Source organism: Neophocaena asiaeorientalis, unplaced genomic scaffold, assembly GCF_003031525.2.
Source record: "Neophocaena asiaeorientalis asiaeorientalis breed wild unplaced genomic scaffold, Neophocaena_asiaeorientalis_V1.1 scaffold148, whole genome shotgun sequence".
Lineage (NCBI taxonomy): Eukaryota > Metazoa > Chordata > Mammalia > Artiodactyla > Phocoenidae > Neophocaena > Neophocaena asiaeorientalis.
This window is the reverse complement of record NW_020174050.1, coordinates 4,248,608-4,276,130: the sequence shown is the minus strand read 5'-3', so window position 1 is coordinate 4,276,130 and position 27,523 is coordinate 4,248,608. Positions and strand designations below refer to the sequence as shown.

Below are 27,523 nucleotides of genomic sequence, written 5' to 3'. Positions count from 1 at the left end.
GAAAGAAAGGGGCCAGAGAAGTCGCACCCGGGCGAGGGTTGGGCAAGATTTTATAGGGGAAGAAGGGAAAGGGGTGTGGTGAATCTGGGAGGGCGCAGAGTATTCCTTATTTGGTGGTCTTGCAACTGCTGTTACTCAGGCTTTGCAAATGAGCAAATTAACACCTGGGTCTTAAATTTTACAGAAAGACCAGGAAGAAATGGGAACGGGGGCTTGAAACTTTAGCCCAGTGACATGTAAGCCACAAAAATGGGAAAAGTCAGTGGAATCTAAAATATAACACAAATGAACCTATCTACGAAACAGAACTAGAGAACAGATTTGTGGTTGCCAGGAGGAGGAGGGTGCAGGAAGGATGGATTGGGAGTTTGGGATTAGCAGATGCAAACTATTATATACAGGATGGATAAAAAACAAGGTCCTACCATATAGCACAGGGAACTATATTCAATATCCTGTGATAAACCATAATGGAAAGGAATATAAAAAAGGATATGTATACGTGTATAACTGAATCACTTTGCTGTACAGCATAAATTAACACATTATAAATCAACTATACTTCAATTTAAAAAATGGGAAAAAACCCGAGGTAGTGATGGTGTATTCTAATTGGGGGAGGGGGCTGAAAAAAGCGAACTTTCCAAGTTTCCCCTACACACTTACTCTACCTACGGACGACCGTGCTAACCATTAAAGAATGTTCCACCCTTATTAAGTCTGGTGATTTTCCTGAGCCTAACACCTTTTGTCTCCCAAACTGGGAACGCGAAAAGGTGAGGCTGCTTGAGGTTAATGATTGTGAAGGTGGAATTTGGATTCTGACAGTCTGGCTTTGAGGCTAGCTCACCAGCGATGTGACCTCGGGCAAATTACATAACACTCCTCATCAGGAAAACAGGGATGAGTCAGGAGAACGTATCTTCTGGCTTGTTTTGATGGTCAAATGAGACAGTGGGCAAAACACTTTGCACATAAATGTTAGCTACCTTTTTAGCTTTTTTAAAGTAACTGAAAAGTGGGACTGCTGAACTAAAAAAGCTCTCCTCCTTATAAAATCCAGTTAAACCTTTGAAGAACTTAAATTAAGAGCAAATGAGGCGGAGGGTGGGAAGGCCCTTCCTACCGCAATAGGACTCTGCTGGCTCCCTCTCGGCCGCTGAAAACCATTTTCTAAATGCCCTCCAGGCCGCAGATTACGCTCTCTCCGACCACGTGGGTGGGATGGGGCGGAGACTGGGAGGCTAGAAGCTAGCGGCCGCATTTAGCGCCCTCGGGGGACCTGGAGCAGGGCGGCACCCTTGGCCGGGGGCGGGGGCGCGGCACGGAGGCACTGGGGCGAGAAGCGCAGATACTAGACTTGGGGAGGCGGCTCCCCTCACCATTCCGGGTCCCGCGTGACTAGCCGGGCCAAGCGGCAGGCGGGCTCCGCCTCCAGCCCTCCCGGCTCCGCCCAGGCTCCGCCTCCTCCTCCTCGTCCTCCAGAGCTTCACCAGGGTGCGGGCAGCGGTCCAATTGAGGCCGACCGAGTTATGAGAGCCGCCGGTCCGAGTGCGCGCATGGCGCTGGCTCTGCTGCTGTTGGCCGGGGCGTCGGCCGCCGCCTCGTCCTCCGCCCCGCCACTCTTCAACGTGAGCCTGGACGCGGCCCCCGAGCTGCGCTGGCTGCCAGTGTTGCAGCACTTCGACCGCGACTTCTTGCGCGCCTCTATGGCGCGTATCATCGGGTGAGTGCAGGACAGGGGGAGCGAGCGGGGGTCGGAGAGCGGCAAAGCCCGGACGCTTGCTGCCCAACGTAAGTCAAACTGAGATTTGTGATCCTCCCCTCCCTCTCGGACAGCCTTGCCCTCCACCCCATGCCGCTCACCCCGGGCGTCTGGCGTGTGCGGGGCTGGCGGGGACCAGAGCTGGCATTTGCTAGTGCCCCAGGCAGCGCCGGGGCTGGGGATGATCCCGCGCAGCTGGTTTGACTTTCAAGTTCGGTGTCTCCAGTGGCACGCCAGTCCACCAACCATTCTGGATAAGGGTGGCGCGCGGGTTGTCGCCCGGGCTGTCGCCCCGGCTGGCTGCTCAGCTACCGAGTAGGGGACGCAGCCCCGCACCCCTAGCAGGCCTCATGGGCTCCCAGGCCCACCCCTTTGGGGACCACTCTCCGTCGCCCTACTTCCCTCTCTCGGAGTGTTCTTTTCTCTTCGGGACGCTGCGTTTTGGGTGATGCCGGCTGGACCTGGACTGTGAGCTCTCTGGGTAAGCGAGGCACCTAGAACTCACCCCTAAGGATGAGCTTTAGGTACCCTCTCCCCCAGTACACACACACGCACCCCTCCGAACCTCTGAGCAGATCAGACACTCTCGTGGTTCTTCATTTCTAGGGATACTGTCCCCAAGTGGGTCCTCGCATTGATCCGAAAGGCGGTCTGGGAGCTGGAGCTCTTCCTGCCCCAGCCCTTCACCGACGAGATCCGCGGCCAGTGCGACGCTCTGAACTTCACCCTGGCCGACTGCATCCTCCTTAACCTGGCCTACGAGTCCACAGCGTGAGTGCCCCGCACTAGCGCGGATTAATTTGAGACTTGACTCGGATTCCTGCCACATCTGAGTGGGAGGAGACATGTTTTCAGTGTAATAAAAGCAGGGTGGTGACCGGGCTGCCCAGAAACCTTCAGTGCTTCCTCTTTGCTTCTCTGGGTAAAACTGAGCAGCAGATTATAAGCTTCGAGAAGGAAAGCAGCTTCTCTGACCTCAACACTGAACTGTTCCTCTACCTGAAGTCCCCTTTTCTCCCTTCACCAATCCAGGTAGCATCCCACTTTTGAAACTCTGCTCGACATGGACTTTCCCAGGAAAGTCTTGGAATAATCCCATTCAAGTTAATCCAATGACTGCCCAGCCTTATAATGCAGGGGGCTGTCCCAGCATTCATTTGTCACACTGCATTTAACTTTCCCTGTTCATCATGGCTAGCGATCATGATTCCTCTTTCTCAGCCTGTTGCCTCCAGTGCTGGGGTCACAGGCTACACTGTTCTGGCTAGTAGGGGCAAGCCAGTATATGGTACCCGGAGTGGACATGATCAGCTGTGGCACACACAGGGGAAAGCAATACGGAGTGTGTGGTTGATCCCAGGCAAAGTGCGGGGAGAGCCTCTGTTGGCTCAGTAACAGGTCCTGGAATTAAGAGAGATTTGACTTGGTTTCTGTCTTCAGGACTTACTGTTTTGCCACCAGACCAGACTCATTAGTAACATCTTGTAGATACTTAATAGCTTCTCCCTGCCGAAAGATGTTTAAAAAAATTTTTTTTCCTGTGGATAATGAAACTTTACTGCCTGCTGCCATCTTCCCAGAACATCTAGGTAGAGTAGGTTAAGAAGCACTGTGACTGCCTTCCTCTTCAGGGAAATGTTTTAAGACACAGATGTATTAAAGGGCCCTTCAATTGACCTAAGTTAATTTTGCCATTCCTCGTCTCCTACCCCCATCTTTTTCCTATTCTGACATGTGGTTTTCTCAGTGAAAAAATCAATTTATTTTCATTTTCCTCTTCCTTTGTTGGAGTCACTGTATTCAAATCAACTACAGCAAAAATTCTAGTAAAAAAACATTCTAACTTTTGGATTTGGTATTAAGGTATATACTGAATCGCCTGGCAAGAAAAAGCACCATCAGACTCCACTAGCATTAACAAAGGAAATGTTTTGTCCTCATTTCTGGTATAAGGCTTTTTGAATCAGATTAAGTAAGACTAGCGACGCTTTATTGAGCCTACCGGGTATGAGGCACTGGAGATTGTATTGCCTTTTGTGATGTGGAAACCAAGCCTCGGAGGGGACAATTTGCTGAAAGTCAGATGCATGGTGAGTGGTCAGAGTTGCTGCTAAAAGCACATGTCCCCAGCACTGTGCAGTGCATCTCCCAAAGCAGAGCCTGGCTCCCTAGTTGTTCCCTGTGCTGTGGGCCACCTCACACCAAAACATTTGGGCATGACATGAAAGAATTGTTGTCTCTCCAATTTTGAAAAATCACCTTTGAGAGTCTACAGACTTTGCTTTAGCTACTTCCAGTGTTTGATCAGTTTGCTTCTTGACGTAAACTCTTTGAAAATCAGAGACCTTGGAAAAAATTAAAACGTGACCAAGCTTCCTTTTTTAAACGAACAGAAAAGGAGGTAACATTTGTTTTCTCTTAATTATAAAGACAATATGTAATCATAGAAAATTAGTAAATACAGAAAAGTATAAAGAAAATTAACCACAATCCTGTTACTCAGAAATGACTATCCATCCTTCAGGATATTTCGTGTGTGTGTGTGTGTGTGTGTGTGTGTGTGTGTGTGTGTGTGTGTATATACATATCTTTCCCCTGTCCCAGAATTGGACATGGTATATTCAAGTACTTTTTACATAACATTACATATTCACAGAATATGGACCTTTAGACCTCTTAACAAACCTCTTCGTCGTTTCCTCAAAATATATCTCTCTGGCTGGGAGTTCTTAAAAGATCCTTTTCTCTTATTAGCTCTCTGCAGGGAGCTTTAAGGGGGACAGGAAAAGTGGCAAGCTCCTAAATAGTTCACCCTTTTTCCAAGGAGACAAAGTGAAACAGTTTGTGGAGCAAAATAGTTAGCGGCCATGGTGTTTGCTCTGAGAAATCCAGAGAAGAGAGAGTTGAGCTTGAGCCAGCCTTGAATGGTGTATTAAATAGACTACATACTGCCAAGCAGAGGACTAAGCAAAGTTCAATGAACTCTCTGAGCCCAGAATGAGTCCGTTTCAGATTTAGATTTAGGATGAAATTCGCATTCAGTATGTTTTCAATGTCCTGTGTGCTGAGGGCAGAGGTCTAGTAACACTGAACGAACGCTGTTGTGTCCAGTTGTCTTTTTCATCTTGAATTATGATCCACAGGGATTATATAGCATATGTGTCTGTTATAAGGAAGAAAACTTTTACTTTGAGGACTTATTTTTATTTTTTATTTATTTATTTTTTTTTGCGGTACGCGGGCCTCTCACGGTTGTGGCCTCTCCCGTTGCGGAGCACAGGCTCTGGACGCGCAGGCTCAGCGGCCATGGCTCCCGGGCCCAGCCGTTCCACGGCATGTGGGACCTTCCCGGACCAGGGCATGAACCCGGGTCCCCTGCATTGGCATGCGTACTCTCAACCACTGCGCCACCAGGGAAGCCCGAGGACTTATTTTTATTTTTTATTTATTTATTTTTTTTTGCGGTACGCGGGCCTCTCACGGTTGTGGCCTCTCCCGTTGCGGAGCACAGGCTCTGGACGCGCAGGCTCAGCGGCCATGGCTCCCGGGCCCAGCCGTTCCACGGCATGTGGGACCTTCCCGGACCAGGGCATGAACCCGGGTCCCCTGCATTGGCATGCGTACTCTCAACCACTGCGCCACCAGGGAAGCCCGAGGACTTATTTTTATTTTTTATTTATTTATTTTTTTTTGCGGTACGCGGGCCTCTCACGGTTGTGGCCTCTCCCGTTGCGGAGCACAGGCTCTGGACGCGCAGGCTCAGCGGCCATGGCTCCCGGGCCCAGCCGTTCCACGGCATGTGGGACCTTCCCGGACCAGGGCATGAACCCGGGTCCCCTGCATTGGCATGCGTACTCTCAACCACTGCGCCACCAGGGAAGCCCGAGGACTTATTTTTATTTTTTATTTATTTATTTTTTTTTGCGGTACGCGGGCCTCTCACGGTTGTGGCCTCTCCCGTTGCGGAGCACAGGCTCTGGACGCGCAGGCTCAGCGGCCATGGCTCCCGGGCCCAGCCGTTCCACGGCATGTGGGACCTTCCCGGACCAGGGCATGAACCCGGGTCCCCTGCATTGGCATGCGTACTCTCAACCACTGCGCCACCAGGGAAGCCCGAGGACTTATTTTTATTTTTTATTTATTTATTTTTTTTTGCGGTACGCGGGCCTCTCACGGTTGTGGCCTCTCCCGTTGCGGAGCACAGGCTCTGGACGCGCAGGCTCAGCGGCCATGGCTCCCGGGCCCAGCCGTTCCACGGCATGTGGGACCTTCCCGGACCAGGGCATGAACCCGTGTCCCCTGCATTGGCATGCGGACTCTCAACCACTACGCCACCAGGGAAGCCCGAGGACTTATTTTTAAAATGAAAAACTCATTTCCTTTTTCTTGTTCACTTATGTTGAATTTTTCCCTTTTCCCAGATTCTGCACTAGTATTGTGGCTCAGGACTCCAAAGGCAACATTTATCATGGCCGGAATCTGGATTACTCTTTTGGAAATTTCTTACGCAAGTTGACAGTGGATGTGCAGTTCATAAAGAATGGGCAGGTATAATCTGTACAGTGTAAGATTCAGAAATCAGAGGGACTTGCTAACCCAAGTTAGCCGTCACTTGGATGGTCTGCAGCTTAACTGTGTTTTCAATTTAAGATACAAAAAACGTCACCCTCCTGGAAAAACAAAACCACAAGAGAGATTTACATCAATTATGCTTGTAGAAGCAGGGGTCATTTATTATTGTTGAGAATCTACTTACAGAGGTCAATCACTTTTCCCTAGGGAAATTTCTATGGGTGTATGATCGGTCTCCATTTATGATGCTAAATCAGCTCTTTCCTTTGCTTTCCCACGTTCAGGCTGCTTCTAGAATAGAGGGGCTGGGTAGTGTAAATGTCTAGGAACACCTAATTTGGGGATCTGACAGTCCTGGCTTTGAAGTTTGCTTCTGTCACTTCCTTTGTGAACTTGGGAAATTACTTAAACCCATTTTGCAGATTACAGCCCAGAGAGGTTAATAACTACTTTATGGAGATAGTTATAAAGGTTAAATGAAGTTATCTATGCAAAGCATATGGTAGATGCTTGATAAATAGTGGCCAAATAATAAATAGTCCTTCACTCTAAAAGTATAATTGACCCACACTACTCTTATTTTTTTTACTCTTATTTTTGATCTTTAAGAAATTATACATATACATCATTTTATTTTCATCATAGTTCCTTTAAACGTACAACCTAGTATGTACTGTTACATTTCTGTGTAAATATCTAGAGAGATAGCAGTAATCAATGTTCATTGTGTACACAAAGCATGTCATTGCATGAAACAGAACAGAGAATGCAAAAGTCAGATCTTGGCTTTGGGGGGGACACTGTTTAAGGACTTTATTTAGTTTGTTCTTTGCATTTAGGGGTTGAGTCACAAATACTAGAAACTCATTTACGAAATACTCAGATGGTCGTCTGCTTTTACAAACAAAAACTTTCTCATAAAACGGTACAGAAATATTTAAGGTGAAAGTTTCTACTTTCTCAATTTCATTCCTTTACTTCACCATTATTACCAATTTAATTTGTAGTTGAAGATTTACTTCAGAAATGGTTTTAAGTGGTAGCAATGACAGAATATCCATGAAAATAAGTTCTGAAAGGACATCTGCTAAAATGTTCGTAATTATTACTGAATAATAATAGGGGACAATAATTATTTTTACTACTTTATGCTTTTCTCCATTATTCTACAATGAGCAAAAATTCTTAAAAATCGACAAAAGGTTAAATGCACTAAAAATAATTTCACCTGTTCCCTCTAGACTCACCCTAACTAACAGGTGTTGCTTCATTTGTTTCTGTTGCTCCTGGAGCTCTCGTGGGAAATGGTCTATTGGTGTGGCTTATCTCAGTGCTTAGGCTATTATTACCGAATTTAACAGTTTACACGTGGGTATTGTCTTTCTGCTGAGGGCTCCTGGCTAATAATTGCTTTGCTAAATTAAGAACAGGTTATTCATCCAATAATGAAGCCCTTATTCTTATCTGGTGTTCATAGTTTTAAAAGTATTTTCAGATACAGGACCTCCTTTGATCTTCACGATAGCTCTGCGAGGCAGGCTTAAGTCAAATTATTATATATTTATATTAAATATATTTATATTATGAATATAATATTTATAATTTATATATTTATAAATATATTTATATATACAAATATATATTTATATTATAAATATATTTATAATTAATTTATAAATATAAATATTTATATTAAATATTATATATTTAAGTCAAAATAATTATATATTTAAGTCAAATAATATAATTATTTGTAGTTACGTGTTATAAAATATCTTGGAAGCTACCAGGGATTTTGATTTTTGTAACTTTAATTTGCTGGCTCTTCAAGAGTAACGCTGATGTGAGGGTTGGTGTGCCATGTGAATGAAGTGACTGTGTGATTACTTTTTCCCCTATAGTTATGTTTTATAAGGGCTTTAGTAGTGAGGTAGACTTATTTCTGTTTTACTGCCATGAATGGAAATGGCAAGAATTCATGGAAGACCCTCACTGAGTCTCGGGGAAGAGGTCATTTATAAAATTAAGACCATTGCATTTTCCCCTTGTAATTTAGCCGCTTTATTTTACAACCAGACGAGGTAGAAATAAACAATTAAATGAAAAGTTACTGACTTAAAATTCAGCTTTCTAGGAAAAAGGTAAGCTAGGCCCGTTCATTTCTCAAAATACAAAAGTATTAGTTCATCTTTACTGAACCATGTGAGCTGGGTGTCTGGTATCTGAAATAACTGATAGAGTTTGTTTTTCTCCTCAGGGATATAGTGGTGTCTTGTAATCATTAGAGTTCATTTCCTTCATTTAAAGTGGGAGCAAAGCAAAAAAAAAGAAAGAAAGAAAAAAAAAAGTGGGTGTGATCCCTACAACTCATGGAATAATTATGAGGATTAAATGAAAGATGTATGTAAAAGAATTTTTTAATATTTAAAATTTAAATTTGATTATTACTGACAGACAGTCTCACTTGTTTCCCCTTACTTCACAGAGCTTGTAAGATGCATGATATTAATCTCTTATAATGAGTCAACATAAGTTTTTAAATGGAAGCCCATTTGCTACTTCTAGGATGGAGCTTCTTTTTTCTGCGAGGAGCCCTTTGATGAAGCTTATTGATCCCTTCTCAAAATAATGTTTCATAAATACATAAAATAAAGTTATGAGATTGCAAAGAAACCAGTTATGTTGAAATACAGCCATTTCAATATTATACTTTTTCTTAACACATTAACTGGTAAAACTTAGCAGTGGGTCTAGAAACTACCATAAATTCAGAGTAGTGGTAAGTATGAATGATATTTCAAGATATGTATGTATACCATATCAACATAGGTATGCCATTATGTATGTGAAAATACTTGAGTCACAGGCACTTACAGAGGGAGTAAAATTTCAGTTAGAGGCTAGTGAAAATAAAGATGTACCTTTTTTTTTTTTCCATCTGAGGTCACAGATCCACTGACTTCTATCCATGGACCCCCAAAGTTAAATCTTCTAGAAGGCTATTTCAGAGTTTCTTTCTATTATGTTGGAACTTGTAAGAAAAAAAAATTCATGAAATGGTGGGACAAAACAGGTGATTTCAATGTACATTTGGTTGGAGTGTTGAGATGATGCCTTATCTCTTGATTTCAGATTGCATTCACAGGAACCACCTTTATTGGCTATGTAGGATTATGGACCGGTCAGAGTCCACACAAGTTTACTGTTTCTGGCGACGAACGAGGTAATCAAAACAAACTCCCAAGCACTTTTAGCCCTATCCCTGTTCAGTTTTATCCAAGTACTTCATTCACTCACCCAACAGAACATATGGAACACCTTCCACGCTACATGCTTCCATTCTAGTGGGGGAAGGTGGGCAGCGTGCAAGTAAGCAATGAAGATTATTTCAGCTAGTGATAAATGCTACCAAGAAAGTAAAACAGGAAGATGTGATAGAGAATGAAGGAGGGCGTGCAGCAGGTACTGCAGGTATAAGGTCAGGGAAGGCCTGACCCACATGATCCAGGTGTGCAGAAGCTAGGGGAGGACCATCCCTGGTGCATTCCAGAAACAAAAGACTGTGTAATGTGGTTACAGGATGGAGTAGGTGGGGAGTGACAGTAGAGACAGAGAGGAAGGCTGAGGCCGTGGTGCAGGGTCATGAGGGGGAGTTTGGGTTTTAAGCCAAATGGAAGCCCTAGGAAGAGTTTAGGCCAGGGAGTGAACAGATCTGTTTTACCTTTATATTCTTAACTATCATTGGCTGCTTTGTAGAGACTAGATGATGTTGGGTTAAGATGGAAGCAGAAGACTGGAAGCTATTGCAGTAATCAGAGGATATATGGTGGCATTACACAAGTAAAACACTTTAAGGTTTTCTGTGCACTTCTAAGTTTTCTCATTAGACCCTCACAACAGTCCTATTAGATAGGCTGGGTTGATATTATTAACTACATCATTATGCAAAGGAGGAAACTAAGGCTGCAAGATAAAAGGACAGCTGGTTGATGGGAGAGATGGTTCTCAAATTGATCTCCTGGGTCCTTGCCTGGTTGCTCTATTAAATAACCCCACTGCCATCCCCTAAATCTCAGGGGACACCACTCAGTTTCCCAATATGTGGGAAACCCTGAGATAAGCCAGCTCTGGTCTCTGTCTTCAGGAATTGCAACTGAATAAAGGAGAAAGACAGGTACATGGAGTCTCTTAAAGTGTAGTGTCGGTCATCTGATGAACCCCTGATCAACTTGTTGTTTCCTTTGATGTATTCTTATCTTTTTACATAGGCTGGACCAGGAAGATGCTGGTTAAGGATATATCATTGTCCAAGGGACTCAGTTCTTTATCCTCATGTATTTCTTCATCATTTTCTCAAATGTCAGCTATGAGTGAGACTAATTCTCAACCATGGTACCCAGACCACAGCATGACCGTTCCTGAAGTTTTACAGAGAATGACTGTAAACATGTGTAAACAAAATTATTTAACTGATAGCTATGGTATGAGCAGTTTAAAAGTCACTGAGTTATTCTTTTACATACACATTTAATTAAATACTGTCAAATTTCTTTTTTTTTTTTTTTTTGAGTTACTCGGGCCTCTCACTGTTGTGGCCTCTCCCGTTGCGGAGCACAGGCTCCGGACGCGCAGGCTCAGCGGCCATGGCTCACGGGCCCAGCCGCTCCGCGGCATGTGGGATCTTCCCGGACCGGGGCACGAACCCATATCCCCTGCATCGGCAGGCGGACTCTCAACCACTGCGCCACCAGGGAAGCCCAATACTGTCAAATTTCTTTAAAAAAATTCTTTAAACCTTAAGCTAATGAAAACTAGTTATATCTTTAGTCTGCGAAGACTGAGTTAAAATGTCTGAACAATAAGATAACATCTCTTCTTTAATAGCAATAATTAAGGTCCTCAATTAAGTTTCTGGATATTATGGAGAGGGCCAACAGTGCCTTTAGTATATGAATAAGGATAAGAAAAGGAGGAGGACTAACAAGTGGCATAGAGTGTGGGAGACCTAACCACCTGCAGATAAGATCTCAGACCCCAGAACCAGGCTGCCTGGGTTTATACCTTGGTGCTCTCACTTGCTAGCTGGCGATCATGACCAAGGTGCTTAACCTTTCTGTGCTTCAGTTTCTTCATCTGAAAAACAGAGACGATAATAACCACTGTGGGATGAAATGAGTTCATGTGTGTAAGGTATGTAGAGCAATGCCTGGCACAGAGCAAGGGCCATAGACGTATTTGTCATTGTTGTCACATCGCTGGGCTGGTCCTCTTCTGAGCCCCAGATTGAAGTGTCCAACTACCTGCTCAGCATCTCCACGTTGATGTCTCCTAGGCATCCCAAACTTAACATGTTCAAGCACATCTCTTGCTCTTTTCTTTTCCCCTTTTCCTGCCCTTAGTAACCTCCTCCACCTCTCCTAATTTTCCATGTCTCAGGGAATGGCACTTCTCCTCAACCAATTGCTACCAGGAGAATTCTTTGACCCCTCGGTCCCTAAGTTTTGTCAGCTCTACCACCAAAAAGAGACTCTCCCTGTCCGTTCTCTCCACCTTCCCTGCTAGGCTATCACACCTGTGTTGCTGCCTAGCTGTCCATCTGATCTCCCCACTACTGTTCTCACCCTCCTGTACTTTCTCCACCCTGCAGCTGCATGATCAGGTTGTTCCCTTGCTTAAAACCTACCATGACTTGCCATTTCTTCTTTTTTAAAAAAAATATATATTTATTTATTGGCTGCGTAGTTGAGGCACACGGGATCTTTTGTTGCAGTGCGTGGGCTCCTCTCTAATTGTGATGCATGGGCTCAGTAGTTGCAGCGCACGGGCTTAGTTCCCCCACAGCATGTGGGATCTTAGGTCCCCGACCAGGGATCAAACTGGTGTCTCCCGCATTGCAAGGCGGATTCGCAACCACTGGACCATCAGGGAAGTCCCTGACTTTTTATTTCACGTGACAAATCCAGAGCCCTGACTCTGACCTCAAAACTCTACGTGATCACCTCCAGCACCTCATTTTATGCTTCTCCTTCTCCCTCACTCCACCTGGACCTCACTGGCGTTCTTTCGTTTCTTGACAGCTGCCAAGCTTGTCCCTGCCTTAGGCTTGACACTTATGCCTTCTGTCTGGAATGCTCTGCCCGCCTTAGCTAGATGTCCACAACTCAGAGGGGCTATCCTTACTCTCCTCTCAGAGGAGTCCTCTCTTGTCACTCATGATTACATTCTTGTTTTACTTTATTATGGTTATCAAAACCTTGTTATTTAATGGTACACTAGTTTCTTCTGGTTACTGTTAGATTCCAAGGGTCTGGACCAAGTCTGGATATGGCGGCTAGTAGATGCTTATTTCTTGAATGAAATGCTTATTCCTTGAATGAAAAATTTTCTTTGGAAATAAATCCCCTACAGATAATTTTAAAGATGTTAAAAAGCATTAAAAAAATAGGGGCTTCCCTGGTGGCGCAGTGGTTGAGAGTCCGCCTGCCGATGCAGGGGACACGGGTTCATGCCCCGGTCCGGGAAGATCCCACATGCCGCGGAGCGGCTGGGCCCGTGAGCCATGGCCGCTGGGCGTGGACGTCCGTAGCCTGTGCCCCTCAACGGGAGAGGCCACAACAGTGAGAGGCCCGTGTACCGCAAAAAATAAATAAATAAATGAGCCCAAATCTTACTTAAAGTTCTGAAATATATGTGTGCTCTACAGTCTTCCAAATACTGTGTTTTTTAATAAATTTATTTTTTTTATTTTTGGCTGATTTGGGTCTTTGTTGCTGTGCCCGGGCTTTCTCTAGTTGTGGCGAGCGGAGGCTACTCTTCGTTGCAGTGCACAGGCTCTAGGCGCACAGGGTTCAGCAGTTGTGGCTCACGGGCTCTAGCGCAGGCCCAGTAGTTGTGGCGCACAGGCTTAGTTGCTCCACTGCAGGTGGGATCTTCCCGGACCAGGACTCAAACCTGTGTCCCCTGCATGGGCAGGCGGATTCTTAACCACTGCGCCACCAGGGAAGCCCTTCCAAATACCGTTGAGTCACTTTTCTTATTAGCTACATAATTTCATTTTGCATGAAGTAATATAATAGAATGATTTCCTTTAACATAATTTTTGTTTCCAGGTAAAAGACTATATATACACACCCACACATACACACATATGAAATACATATATACACACATACACACTCACACATATACATATACATGTTTATATGTTGCCATACAATTTGGGCTTCATCTTTGAAAATTGGTTGCTAATAAAATCACTCTTCATCCACCACCATTTCTCCCACATCAACTTGTACTACGGGAAAGAAACAAGATTTAGGAATTTTAAAACGTGGCTCTGGGGCAGCAACTCGAGCATATACTTATTGTTCCATCCTTGGCAGATAAAGGCTCGTGGTGGGAGAATATGATTGCTGCCCTTTTTCAGAGACACTCACCGGTCAGCTGGCTTATCCGCACTGTGAGTATTTTTCTTGTCGAGCCCACCTCACCCTAATGTCATGTTCTAAACTGCGTTCATGTCGTGATGCTGTGTCATTTAACAATGTTGTTTCTAATGTAAGAAGCTCCTGACAAGAATAAGCATTTAAAGGTTTACAAAATGCCTGTCACCTTTTTTGATAATAAGTACCAAAGATAAAGTGGGACACTAGCTAAAGTGTTAAGGACAGATTTTTATCAGTGGTACAATATTGCAATAGGGAAAAGTGTCCAGCGTGAATGGAACTTAACTTCTACTTGACTGAGTATTTTAAAGGGAGAATGAGGGAATGGGGAGGGGGTGAGGGGAGCACAGTAGAGTCACAGAAGTGAAAAATTAGCAAAAGTAGAAAGGAGGGAGTTGTCCATGTGAAGTAAGTCAGCCTCCTACCCTCCCGCAGAGACTGCGACATAGGGGCCCTATCTTCAGGTATTAGCTGTAAAGTCTTTGGGAAGCCTTGAGTTTTTTTCAGGCAGGCACTATAAGGGGGCTACAGTCATCGTAAGAACGTGGCCTTGAGCTGTCAGAAGCTGTGATAGTGTTTGTCCAAGTCTTTATAGGCTGAGGTTAAGGCATAGTTGAGAAGAGGGCTCCAGGAGCCTGGATAGAGTTCGGTCAAGAACAGAATCTTTGTCATAGGCTAGAGTTTTCCACAATAGCTAATTGAGATAAAAGACATATGTTTTTCTGCAGATAGAGATGTGCCCTCCTTTTAGAATCTCCAGTTGCAGATATCTTAATCTCCATTTGCAAGTATCTGAATTAGCAAAACAAATGCGTTAGAAGGTAGCTCTACACACAACAAAAGGAACATCAGCTTTAGGTTTGCTATTAGCAGGGTTCCAGGCCACATATAACTTGTAATCTGACCACAGAAAGCACATTTTCAGGAGCACATCTCTGGTGAAAGGATCTGGCCCTGCCCGGGTTTAGCCTTTTTGGCCCTTCCTTGTCCTGCTCTAAATGATCAAGCCCCTGTGGACTTGAAATTCTCCTAAACTTTTTTTCTTATATAAATTTTTTTATTTATTTACTTTTGGCTGTGTTGGGTCTTCGTTGCTGCGTACGGGCTCTCTCTAGTTGCGACGAGCGGGGGGCTACTCTTCGTTGCGGTGCACGGACTTCTCATCGTGGTGGCTTGTCTTGTTGCGGAGCATGGGCTCTAGGCGCATGGGCTTCAGTAGTTGCAGCACAGGGCTCAATAGTTGTGGCTCGTGGACTCTAGAGTGCAGGCTCAGTAGTTGTGGCGCACAGGCTTAGTTGCTCCGCGGCATGTGGGATCTTCCCAGACCAGGGCTCGAACCCTTGTCCCCTGCATTCGCAGGCAGATTCTCAACCACTGCGCCACCAGGAAAGCCCTCAGTCTTTTTTTTTTTTTTGAAGCTGAATATTTGGAAAGTGATCCCCTTAATCATCCATGCTGCAGACCTATGGAAGTGTTGATGAAGCCCAGTTCAGCGCGATGTTCTAATGCAGCACGCCGTCTTTCATGTCCAGCCCTTTGCCAGTCTATCCCATTGAGCTACAACTCTCTTCCCCACGCCCACTCCCAACCCCACAACCGCCGTTTTCTCTGGTCTGACTTCTGTTTGACTCTCCGACCTCAGCTCACGCGATACCTCCCTGAGGGACCTTCTCAATGGCCTGGGTAAGGATGGGTCCCCTGCTGTGACTTCCACAGCATCTCCTTCTCCTGTGTTGACACTTATCACATTGTGTCACTATTGCCTGTTGGCTTGACTTTCATCTTTGGGGAGAGCAAGGACTGGGTCCATCAAATTCACGGCTCTGTTCCCACAGCAGCACAGTGCCTGGCACGTAACAGGCATTCAGGAAATATCTGCTAAAAGAACAAATGAATGAAGAAACATGGGGAGATCTTTGCAAGGGTGATCTGCCTCGAAATCATGCAGGCTGTGTTTGGTAAGCCGGGTCTCTCACCAAAGAGAACTTGTCAAAGTTCTCTTCTTTTGTGAGAAAAACCCTGCTGCTGTTGGCTTTCCATCGAGGCTTCTTCCCTCTCAGGAGCCCTGATGACAAGAGAATGCAGTCAGAGCAGTTCAAGATTATAGCCATGGCTTAATAGGGCAGGAGAATGTGCTTTGGACCAGCTGTCCATCAGTTGGTGTGGATAACTGCCACATATGATGATCCTCATGCAGGTTTGTTTGGTTTTTTTTTGTTCAGACCCTGAGTGAATCAGAAAACTTTGAAGCAGCTGTTTACGAATTGGCCAAGACTCCCCTTATGGCTGATGTTTATTACATCGTTGGTGGTACATTCCCCCAGGAGGGAGTGGTCATCACAAGGAACAGAGATGGCCCAGCAGACATATGGCCTCTAGATCCTTTAAATGGAGCGTGAGTAGAATTAAAGGCTCTGGTCATTTTGTATCAGTAATCTTTTTTTTTTCCTTTAATTGGTGAAACTAGAGGTATTTTTTTATTTTTCTATACTTTTTCTTTAGCTATGTCCCAAATGACCTTGGCTAAGACAAGATGATGTGCTGTGTTGCAGGTGGTTCCGGGTTGAGACAAATTATGACCATTGGAAGCCAGTGCCTAAGAGAGATGACCGAAGGTAGTCTCTAAACACTTTCTGGTTTGCAGTGTTTTCTTGCTGTCAGGAGAATGTGCCCCTCTTGCTACGGGAACTGGAGAGGACTATAGGTGCTGTCCCCTCCCAGAAAATGTACCTTAGCCCTTGGCCAGGTTGGGAGAGTGTGGTATGTGGTGGAGAGCATGGCAAGGAGCTTCTTGGCAGGTGGCTGGGTGTTGGGAAGACAAGGTTGGTTCTGGCCTCAGGGTCAGGAGTTCTAGATTCCACCACTAGCTCTGCTGATGACTCACTGGGTGGCCTCTTGGGCCTCTGTTCACCCATCTGTAAAAGGAAAGGGTGGAACAAGGTTCATGGTTTCCTATGTAAGACTTTTTGGGAAGGAAAACATTTCCCTGCACTTAAATAAATAAACTTTGAGGGGGCTTTAATTTCCCTTCTAATTTTGAAAATTCTATAATTATAAGTCAGTGCGTCCCCAGAAGGCAAGTAGTTATGTATTTTTCCTTGGCTTTACTGACCCGTGTGTTCGGTGGCAACTATTCAATTCACAGAAGACATTTTCATCATCCTGGCTTCCTTGAGCAGACGGGGTTGAATTAATTCCACCATGGGGGTTTGAGACAAGGTAGCAAACATGCATGGGGGCCAGAATCTGTTTGGGGGAAAGGGAGATAATGAGGCTAGGCCTTGCATTGAGCCTCCCAAAATGAGAGCTTGTGGGATACGGAGTTTCCTGAAGTACCAAGTGACCTTTGACCATTGTCCTTACAGAACACCTGCCATCAAAGCTCTTAATGCCACGGGCCAGGCAAACCTCAGCCTGGAGACGCTTTTTCAGGTAACTTGTGTCACGATGTCCAGCTTTTACTCAGGATGTTTGGTGTCTTTCTCAATAGTGATTTAAAAAAAAAAAAAATTCTTCTGAAATCAAGCAATATTAAAGTAGAAGTTTTACCTGGTTGAAAACATTTAAAAGGAAAACATTTTCTGAACTTGTAACCATTTAGGTTAAAGTGTCATCTTCACCTGAGTTTTTCTGCATGTTAAAAAAAAAAAGCATAGTTGTAACGTGTTCATTTGTTTAAAAAAAAAAAAAAGGTTTCAAAAGTCTAACTCTGTCACCCCAAGATACACCAAAGAGTTCAGTGCTTTATTCCTATTGATATTCTGCATGTATTTCTCTTACCTTTTAATAGTCTTTTATTTATTATTATTATTTTATTGAGGTATAGTTGGCATACAACATTACATAAATTTCAGGTGTACAACATAGTGATTTACAATTTTTAAAGGTTATATTCCATTTATAATTATTATAAGATATTGGCTGTATTTCCTGTGTTGTACCATATAATATATTTGTAGCTAATTTTATACATAGTAGTTTTGGTTTTGGTTTTTTTTCAGCTGCATTGGGTCTTTGTTGCTGTGCACGGGCTTTCTCTAGTTGCGGCGAGTGGGGGCTACTCTTCGTTGTGGTGCGCGGGCTTCTCATCGCAGTGGCTTCTGTTGTTGCAGAGCACAGGCTCTAGGGCACATGGGCTTCAGTAGTTGTGGCACTCAGGCTCAGTAGTTGTGGCTCACAGGCTCTAGAGCGCAGGCTTAGTAGTTGTGGTGCATGGGCTTAGTTGCTCTGTGGCATGTGGGATCTTCCCGGACCGGGGTTTGAACCCGTGTCCCCTGCAGTGGCAGGCAGATTCTTAACCACTACACCACCGGGGAAGTCCCTATACATAGTAGTTTGTATCTCTTAATCCCATACCCCTAATTTGCCCCTCCCCTCCTCTTTCTCTCCCACTAGTTTGTTCTCTGTATCTGTGAGTCTGTTTCTGTTTGCTATACACATTCATTTGTATTGTTTTTTAGATTCCACATATAAGTGATAGCATACAGCATTTGTCTTTCTGTCTGACTTACTTCACTAAGCGTATTGCCCTCCAAGTCCATCCATGTTGTGTAAATGGCAAAATTTCATTCTTTTTTGTGGCTGAGTAATATTCCCTTGTATACGTACACCACATCTTCTCATCTTCTTTATCCATTCATCTGTTGATGGGCACTTAGGTTGCTTCCGTATCTTGGTTACTGTGAATAGTGTTGCTATGAACATAGGGGTGCATGAACCTTTTCAAATTTCGAATCATTTTTAATATGATTTCTCCTCTGCAGGTTTTGTCAGTGTTTCCGGTTTATAACAAGTAAGTGACATGTTAAGCACGTCTGTTCATACATCACTCTGGCACAGTAGACTCTCCCCTGCACTCTTTGGCTCAGCAGGGATCTGAGGGCTCCCACAGAGCAGGTTTTCTAGGTGCTGTGGCGCCAGCCGTGACAAAACAGACTCTTTGCTCTCCTGGGACGAGCATTCTACTGGCAGGGAGGGACAGATAAACAAATGTAGCAAAAGTCAGGTGAGGAGTCCATGGAGAAAAACAAAGGTAAGGAGGATAGAGTGATCTGGAAGGAGGAGGGCATGACATGCTCATCCTAAATCCGTCTGCTAGCTGGGGACCACCTTCGCTGCTTGGGAGCTCCCTAATTTCACTGTTAGTACTAAGCTTTAGATACCTTTGGCTTTCCTTTATCTTCCCGGGGAGTTTCTGCTACCCCTGTGCTCGTTTCACAGCTGACTCAATGCCTAAGTTAATGTTTCTCTTTTAGCCTGTGTCCTTGATAGTAGCATTCTGTGAGCAATGGCTTCTCGGGTCTACAGCCTGGGATTTTACCCACCTCCTTTTTTTTGAGATGAACCGCTGGGCCGGGCTGCCACTGCCACTGCCATAGGAAGCGGTTAGTTAAACTTGAGACGCAGACCCCACCAAACTTGTACAGGAAGCTCTGAAGGTCCGCCGTCACCATCACAGCACGGCTGAATAGGCCAAGAGCCCGCACTTCGTGGCCTCATACCCCTCAAGGTGTTGCCTGATTGCCTTCTGTGTGCCCACGACCAGCTCAGTGAGGTAGGGCCTAAAATAGAAGAGGTAGCAAGTCATCACAGAGTCTTATCTCCTTCTCTTACCTCCGTAAATTCCAAAACCCAGCATTTCCTACTTTCTCATCATCCTTACTTCTTTCTTCAAGGCAAGAATATCAAAAATGGTATTCTTCAAGAAATAGCCTAATATGGATAAAACTTGTAAAGGGATTTTTAGTTTCAAATACCCAATTGATTTTTTTTCTTTGAAATGATCCTCTTTCACACAAATATAAAACAGTAGTTTTCCTGACGGCCTCTAGATTACCTTTTGTATATTTGGGTGCTCTAAGATTCCTTACGTACAATGACATTTTCAAAACTGGTGTTACTCTGTTCACTTTGCACTGTAATAGGAATATATCTCTTTGAATTTTTTTTAAGTATGTCCAGATAAAAAGATTATCGCTAAAAAATTAATTCCATAAACGATATTCTAACAGCTAAAACAATCTTCTACAGAAAAGCAAATCAGTATTTTCCCACTCTAACAAATGAGCTAGTTGGGTCACAAACGATACCTAGCACTATGCTAGTGAACTAGTTCTTTGAGGGCAGAGAGAGCAAAAACAAAAGACTCTCCTGATTTGTAGCATTTATTGATTTCCTTGGTGTAAATACTCACCCTGGCCTATTTCAAGCTTACAGTTGGCTCATAAACTTCCTGCATATTTAACCATTGACTCTCAACAGCCTTAGGAGTTAGCTCCAACTCACCATTACCCTTTCCAGATGGGCACAATTTTGCCTTTTTAATAATCATTTAAAAAATAGTTAGGGCTTCCCTGGTGGCACGGTGGTTGAGAGTCCGCCTGCCGATGCAGGGGACGCGGGTTCGTGCCCCGGTCCGAGAAGATCCCACATGCTGCGGAGCGGCTGGGCCCGTGAGCCATGGCCGCTGAGCCTGCGCGTCCGGAGCCTGTGTTCCGCAACGGGAGAGGCGATAACAGTGAGAGGCCCGCATACCGCAAAAAAAAAAAAAAAAAAAAAAGTTAACCTATTTTTGTGTTCTTATAGTTTTTTAAATAGTTATATAAATGATAAATATTTCATTTAAAGATTAATAGTATAAGCAAATAGTTTTTTAATATTTGTTTTAATAAAGCATTTTCCATGCTGTGAACAGCCCTTATCATTTTAAATAGCTGCATCATAACCAATCGAATGTAGTATAATTGGATTAAACATTCTCCAGTTGTTCGTTTTTCCTCTATTAAAACTCTGAAATAAATATATTTGTACATTTCCCCCCTGTTTTTGTATTATTTTCCTTGGCTGAATTCACAGAAGTAGGATTACTGAGTTAAAGGCTATGAATGTTTAAATGGCAAATGTTTTGTCGAAATAGAATTGTCAGAAGTTATAAACAGTTTACCAAGAAGCATTTTTCATTATTGTGTAATTGAAAACCCAACAGGATCTACATTTAAATGATTAGCACCAGTGAACCAGAAATAACAGAGATCCCTGACTCTCAGGCCTTTTACATGTAAAGATTACCATCAGCTACGTCTGTTCAGTGTGTGAGGCTAATATTTAGGAATGTCTGAACAGAAGCAAGCGTCTCTATGCTGCCCCCTTGTGCTGTGCTACAAAATTACAGTTCCCTGCAGTGGAGCTCCATCCTCTGCTGTGGCTATAAGCAGAGACAGTATTAAAACAGTGATGGAGAACAGAATTATGACTAAAGGGCTTCCCTGGTGGTGCAGTGGTTAAGAATCCGCCTGCCAATGCAAGGGACACGGGTTTGAGCCCTGGTCCAGGAAGATCCCACATGCCACGGAGCAACTAAACCCCTGCACCACAAATACTGAGCCTGCACTCTAGAGCCTGCGAGCCACAACTACTGAAGCCCGCACACCTAGAGCCCATGCTTCACAACAAGAGAAGCCACCGCAATGAGAAGCTGGCAACGAAGAGTAGCCCACGCTCGCCGCAACTACAGAAAGCCCACCCGCGGCAACGAAGACCCAACGCAGCCAAAAATAATAAAAATTTTTTTAAAATTTAAAAAAGAATTATGACTAAAGTAAATAAGCAGCCGAGGTCCTGTTCAGGGAACCTTCGTTCCCCTTGACAAGCTTCGCATGTTCTCATAGTGCTGTCTTCAGCCCAGTGTTTGATTCAGCTGTGGGGTGCCAGTGCCTATTCCTAAACTGCCCCGCTCCCAGTGCTTTGAGCAGGCATCCCAGCTGGTGTCTGGGGCAAAAGGTAGTCGAAGGTAGTGAAGGGTAGGAGCCTCAGTGTGTATGTGCATGCACACAAGTTATTTGGGTCTCTTGCTCTGCAGGATGTTGAGTAAGTGACATTGTACTTTTCATCCTTAGATCTGGGCCAGTGGACCCCCTGTCTTGATCCCTGAGCTTTCGGGGCCCCACTCTGGCCTTCCTCTGACTCTCCCATGATATAAGGAATCCACTCAGAGTCTGGCCCAAGTACCCAGAACCCTGGAATTCTCGTCCTGAACAGCGCCCAAGCCATTTCCAGGGCCTGCGTGGTCCACTTCCCTGGGTGGTGTTCTCCTGGTGGCGGTGTGCAGCCTTCATGGACGTCCTGTGCCTGGTGGTGGCCAAGGGATGGCTGTTTGCTGGGGGTGGTGCATGAAGCCTAGATGAGCGTCCACATATGTGCCATTTGTGGGGTAGACAGAGCAGGGCCGCAGGCCAAGGCCAGCTCTCCCTCATTGCCACAGTGTGGAACTCTGGGGAGTCTGAGAATTTTGAACTTGGCCTTCCACAGTGTTGTCAAAATAGGAAAGAACACTTAGTGTGGTTGCTTGAATTATAACTTTTAAATAGCCTGACATATGTGGGTCTCTATCTGTATTCTTGTCCTGGGTCCCAAGTGTTAGGAAAAGAGCTTGGGATTTTTCTTCCCCTCTTTGGAATATTAGAGAAAGTGATGTATATGTTTAAATTCCTCTCATTTTCAGCTACACAGTTTATACTACGGTAATGAGTGCTGCCAGCCCAGACAAGTACATGACTAGGATCAGAAACCCGAGTTAAAAGCAGAAGAGCGAATTCACCTATGCTATGAAGGTTTGCTAAAGTTTTTTTTTTGTGGGGGAGGGCAGCGGTTAGGGATGGGGGAAGGAGGACATATAGGCTGGTATTTCTCCTAGAAGATAGTAGCATCCTTAACATTTATACATACATAATATTTTCTGACAGGCATTGAGTGTATGGTGGTTATTTGTGTCATGTTAATGTCACTCTTAAGTATTTATTTTGAATTGTTCGTATGAAAGCTAGTCTTCTGGTGCTCAGTGCGCTTTGCCCCTGATTAAAACCAGCTTTCAGGGCAAAGCGTTACCTCTTCACTTACGCAGAGGGGCAAATATCTGGTAAGACTTATGTATCTCCAAAGTCACAGTGAGGCAGGCCCAGCTCCTCTGCAGGATCAGACAGACACTGAAGGACCCAGGACACTCAAAATTTATTTCAGGCATCAGTGAGGCCACAGGTGAGAGGAAAGACATGAGGAAAAAAGCAGGAGTCCCTTCTGCTGTCCCTGAAATCAAATCATCTTGGCAGCCACCTATTGACAGGCCACCTTTTCCTATTGCAGGGATCTCCTGGAGTTTATAAACCTAGCCTGAGGTTTTGTTCATTCACTTACGGGGATGTTTAAAATCAGTGTTTAAATTAAGCGCTTTTTTTCCCCTTACAGATGATCTTTTTGAATGAAATTTTTGAAGAGCTGCACTTTAAAAAATAAAGTGGAAAGATTATATTTTATGACCGATACAGGCTCTCTCCTCATTAAACTTTTCAACATTGTGAAGTGGGGGCAGGAGGATGAGTTTGGAGCGTGTTTTGGTAAAGTGGGGTGGTAGCTGTCCTCATTCACCTTCCTTCAGGGCTTGCCTTGGCCGTCTCTTAGCTTCTTCTGTTCTGGCTTTAACAACTCAAATATAATCAATCGGTCTCAGAGGGCGAGCCATATCCTCGGGCTTTATTCCCAGCTTTCTCACCATTACTTAACAGCTATTTTGTCATACCTGAGTTTATAAAGAAATGAGCGGGCAAGACCTCTTTGTTCACTATGAAGTGCTTCTGGAAGAGTCTGCCAAACTTAAATAAAATTAACGACAGTTATTATTAAGCAAAGATGAGTTTAGCAGCGGGAATAGCAGACGAATTACAATTCGGGACAAGCAAACCGTGGCGAACCATAGGCAAATCTGAGGAATAAAGGGAAGGTTAGCTTTTATTGGAATCTGGGAGGAAACCGGGGAGTGTTGTTTTGAACAAAAGTTCATTAGAGGAGAACAAGAGTTCAGGGTTGTTGCAGTTTCACATTGGTTGCAAGTGATGGTCCGTTTGCTGTTACTGAGAAATGCAAACGTAAAACAGATAACTAGTGGGAAGAAGCCGCATAGGACAGGGAGATCAACTCGGTGCTTTGTGACCACCTAGAGGGGTGGGTTAGGGAGGGTGGGAGGGAGGGAGACACAAGAGGGAAGAGATATGGGAACATATGTATAACTGATTCACTTTATTATAAAGCAGAAACTAACACACCATTGTAAAGCAGTTATACTCCAATAAAGATGTAAAAAAAATACAAAATAAATTTTAAAAAAATTTAAAGTAAATAAACAGCATTGCTCTAGTAACAAACAAACAAAACTCTTTCTTCCTGCTGGCTGTGTAAGTTGAATCCAAGGGGAAGAACTCTCCTTTCGTGGCTTTCCCACTCCGTTTAAAATCAAGTATGCTTTATCCATTTTCACATTTCTCCTTTTTGATCAAGATCTTTCTCTGAAAGCATAACTGATGCAGCATCAGGTTGGTTTTTTTTCCTTTTGGTTGAAATATTTTTGTGGCCCTCATTGCTGGGAAGGACCTTTCCTGGGAGTTATGTTGGGGAGAAAGAGCAAGTAGCATTTGGAAACCGCAGGGCCACATTTGAGCAACACGGAAGGTACAGGGAGGAGCTCTCAGGCATCTCCCATTCTTAAATTATGTCTTATCGAGGTTCTAAGCCTTGGAGATCATCTCAAAGCACTGAGCTGACATAATACTGTTCGGTGCATCATTTCTGCAGATGTTTGACAGGCAACAGGTACAAAGGTTTTTTTTCTTTTTTTTTTTCTTTTTACATCTTTATTGGAGTATTGGTCTCCTTTTTGCAGGCTGCAGGTTCGTAGTTCCCCTTGTTCTTGGTGTCTGTCCCCAGTGGCTAAAGTTGGTTCATTCGGTTGTGTAGGCTTCGTGGTGGAGGGTAGTAGTGCCCGTGTTCTGGTGGATGAGGCTGGATCTTGTCTTTCTGGTGGGCAGGTCCATGTCTGGTGATGTGCTTTGGGGTGTCTGTGGCCTTATGTAAGAGCCTTTCATCCACATGGCTCAGAATAAAAGGGAGAAAAAGTAGAAAGAAAGAAAGGAGGGGAGGGAGGGAGGGAGGAAGGAAGGAAGGGAGGGAAAGAAAAAGAAAGAAAGGATAAAAAAATAAAGTAAGGTAAAATAAAATAAAGTTATTAAAATAAAGAATAAAAAATAATTATTAAGAAAAAAATTTTTTTAAAAAGTAAAAAAAAAAAAGAATGGACAGAACCCTAGGACAAATGGTGAAAGCAAAGCTATGCAGACAAAATCTCACACAGAAGCATACACATACACACTCACAAAAAGAGAAAAAGGGGAAAAAATCATAAATCTTGCTCTCAAAGCCCACCTCCTCAATTTGGGATGATTGGTTGTCTATTCAGGTATTACACCGATGCAGGGTACAGCAAGTTGATTGTGGAGCTTTAATCCGCTGCTCCTGAGGCTGGGAGAGATTTCCCTTTCTCTTCTTTGTTCTCACAGCTCCCCGGGCTCAGCTTTGGATTTGGCCCCGCCTCTGCGTGTAGGTCGCCTGAGGGCGTCTCTTCTTCGCTCAGACAGGACTGGGTTAAAGGAGCAGCTGCTTCGGGGGCTCTGGCTCACTCAGGCTCGGGGGAGGGAGGGGTACAGATGCGGGGCAAGCCTAAGGTGGCAGAGACAGGCAGGACGTTGCACCAGCCTGAGGCGCACCATGCGTTCTCCCAGGGAAGTTGTCCCTGGATCCCGGGACCCTGGCAGCGGCGGGCTGCACAGGCTCCCGGGAGGGGAGGTGTGGATAGTGACCCGTGCTCACACGCAGTCTTCTTGGTGGTGGCAGCAGCAGCCCTGGCGTCTCATGCCTGTCTCTGGGGTCCGTGCTGATAGCCGCGGCTCGCACCCGTCTCTGGAGCTCCTTTAAGCAGCACTCTTAATCCCCTCTCCTCCGGTACAAAGTTTTAAAATGATTATACAAGTCAAAATTAAAAGTAGTATGACAAATCCAGTTTGTATAATTGTCCTAAAGATTGAAGGACCATGGGGGAATCAGTTGAAACTTGTAATCAGTGTACTTGTTCCCTGATTTTATGTAATTGAGTTTCTCCTTCCCCAAAGAAAATTATCCATGTGCAACAAGTTGTTCTTGCTGCCAGCATATACTACCTTGTTCTGCTAGGAGTTAGCTAAGGGCAATTTGTCTAATACCACCTTAGCTAAGGAATTGTGGAATTAATTAAAGAAACCTCAGCTAAAATTGGAGCGGAGGAAGACCTGTAGGGGGAGGTCATCATCGATTACTCCAAACGGGAAGAGATATGCGCCTGTATCTCAGACAGGAAGGTGTTGCTTACTCTACTATCCAGCAGGAAGAAGAAAACTCGCCGTCTGATGACAGCCCAGCCAATCAGACTGTAGCTGCCCAACCAATGAGAAACCTCCATACTTTGGACCCCTAGCCTCCTCCAGTGAACTCTTTCATTATTACAGTCCATCCCAACTCCCTCTTTTCCCTATGAAAGCAAACTCCTCCTTCCTGTGGCTATTACCAAATAAACTTGCTTTTGCTGGCGAAATAACTGGCTCTTCTATTACTAAAGTTGACGGAATCTAAGCCTGTTATTGGGTAGCTGTGGCTTTAGGGGTGGAATCAGCTGTGTAACCTAGGGTAATGGATAGATTTCTAATCATGTGCTCATTGATGTGTACTCCAAACCAGGAAAGGAGGAAAGATCTGCCAAGGAGACAGACCCAGAGTCATGGACCCTGTTGGGCAGTTAACAGTAGGTTCTTTGAAGTGGGTTTAAGGGGTTGGCCCAGAGATTGGTTTCAGATCGGTTATGAATGGATAGTGGAACAACTAGATATCCTAACGAGAATTGTCCTCCCATTCGCCAACTATCCAGACATTTATAAGCCCCCAGGGATGATGCCCTCGTTCACAAATGAAGATGAAACCGGATGAGCACAGAGGACTCCAGCTGAAGTGGCGTTGTTTATTGGTGAATTTGTGGGAATGGAGCTATTGGCATTCGTCAACCGGGAGTCGGTGATGTTTTGAGAGCCTTCGCAGAGGATTCCTCCAAGCCGAGAAGTCCATTCTCTAACGTGATGGCACAGGGTAATTGGGTTTAAGGTGTTTTGCGGACAAAGACTATGAAAGTAAGGGCGTGAGTGGGGTGATTGTAGTAGCGTAATTTTAAGTGTATCGGGAGTGGTACCATCATTGCTACAGTCAGTGGGGGTGTTCAGGATGAAACGGTGTCGGGAGGGATGTTGACAGAAGTTTCACTCTGGAGTTAACATTGAGGGGAAATGGAATGAAACTAGCAGTGGCGTTAGGGACAAATGAAAAATTGGTCACAGGATGGACTAGAGAGTTACTGCTGTTGTGTACAGATTTGAGTTTCTGGTGGCAAACCCAACCATCAGATGTTTCCCTCTGTTGCAAACAGATTCAGAAGTGCAGGGAAGATCATTGTCTTTCCAAGAAAGAAAGGGGGGAATAAGGTAAGAAACAATGGGGAAAAGGTATACAGGCCTGGTCTGGTCATCTTGGGAAAGCTGTCTCCTTTATCTGTCATCTGTTTCAATTCCTGGAAACCTTTACTTTTAGGTCATCAGTTGGTACACAGGTCCAGTCAGGGTTTGGTGCTTTCTTTAGATGTGATACATGATCTGAGAGTCTGTTTCCTGGATCTTGGCAGTACGCGGACAGTTGGTAAGGGCCCTTCCAGCAAGGTTAGAGGGATGTCTTTGAAGATGTCTGTTCCAGGAGACGAAATATGTAGGTTGTAAGTGATGTTGCTGAAGACCTTTGTCTCCCAGGAGCATTCTGTGAAAAGATTGTTCTACTAAGTCATGGTTAT

The 27,523-nt window shown here is 44.5% G+C and overlaps 1 protein-coding gene across 3 annotated transcripts; it reads left to right on the top strand.

The window, feature by feature from the left end:
- The first annotated feature begins 1,424 nt into the window (after positions 1–1,424).
- On the top strand, positions 1,425–26,230 carry NAAA (N-acylethanolamine acid amidase). Of its 3 annotated transcripts, none has more exons than XM_024754123.1 (11): positions 1,425–1,726; positions 2,372–2,536; positions 6,187–6,313; positions 9,470–9,560; positions 13,720–13,796; positions 16,005–16,177; positions 16,335–16,397; positions 17,148–17,214; positions 18,546–18,574; positions 22,283–22,391; positions 26,024–26,230. In XM_024754123.1, exons 1-10 carry the CDS (start codon positions 1,533–1,535, stop codon positions 22,356–22,358), a joined length of 1,062 nt encoding a protein of 353 aa, XP_024609891.1. In that variant the 5' UTR covers positions 1,425–1,532; the 3' UTR covers positions 22,359–22,391; positions 26,024–26,230. The 3 variants fall into 3 exon arrangements, with proteins under 3 accessions (XP_024609891.1, XP_024609889.1, XP_024609890.1); XM_024754121.1 differs by having other exon boundaries at positions 1,430–1,726; positions 26,021–26,230; XM_024754122.1 differs by lacking the exon at positions 26,024–26,230 and adding an exon at positions 23,023–23,095 and having other exon boundaries at positions 1,430–1,726.
- Positions 26,231–27,523: the final 1,293 nt, after the last annotated feature.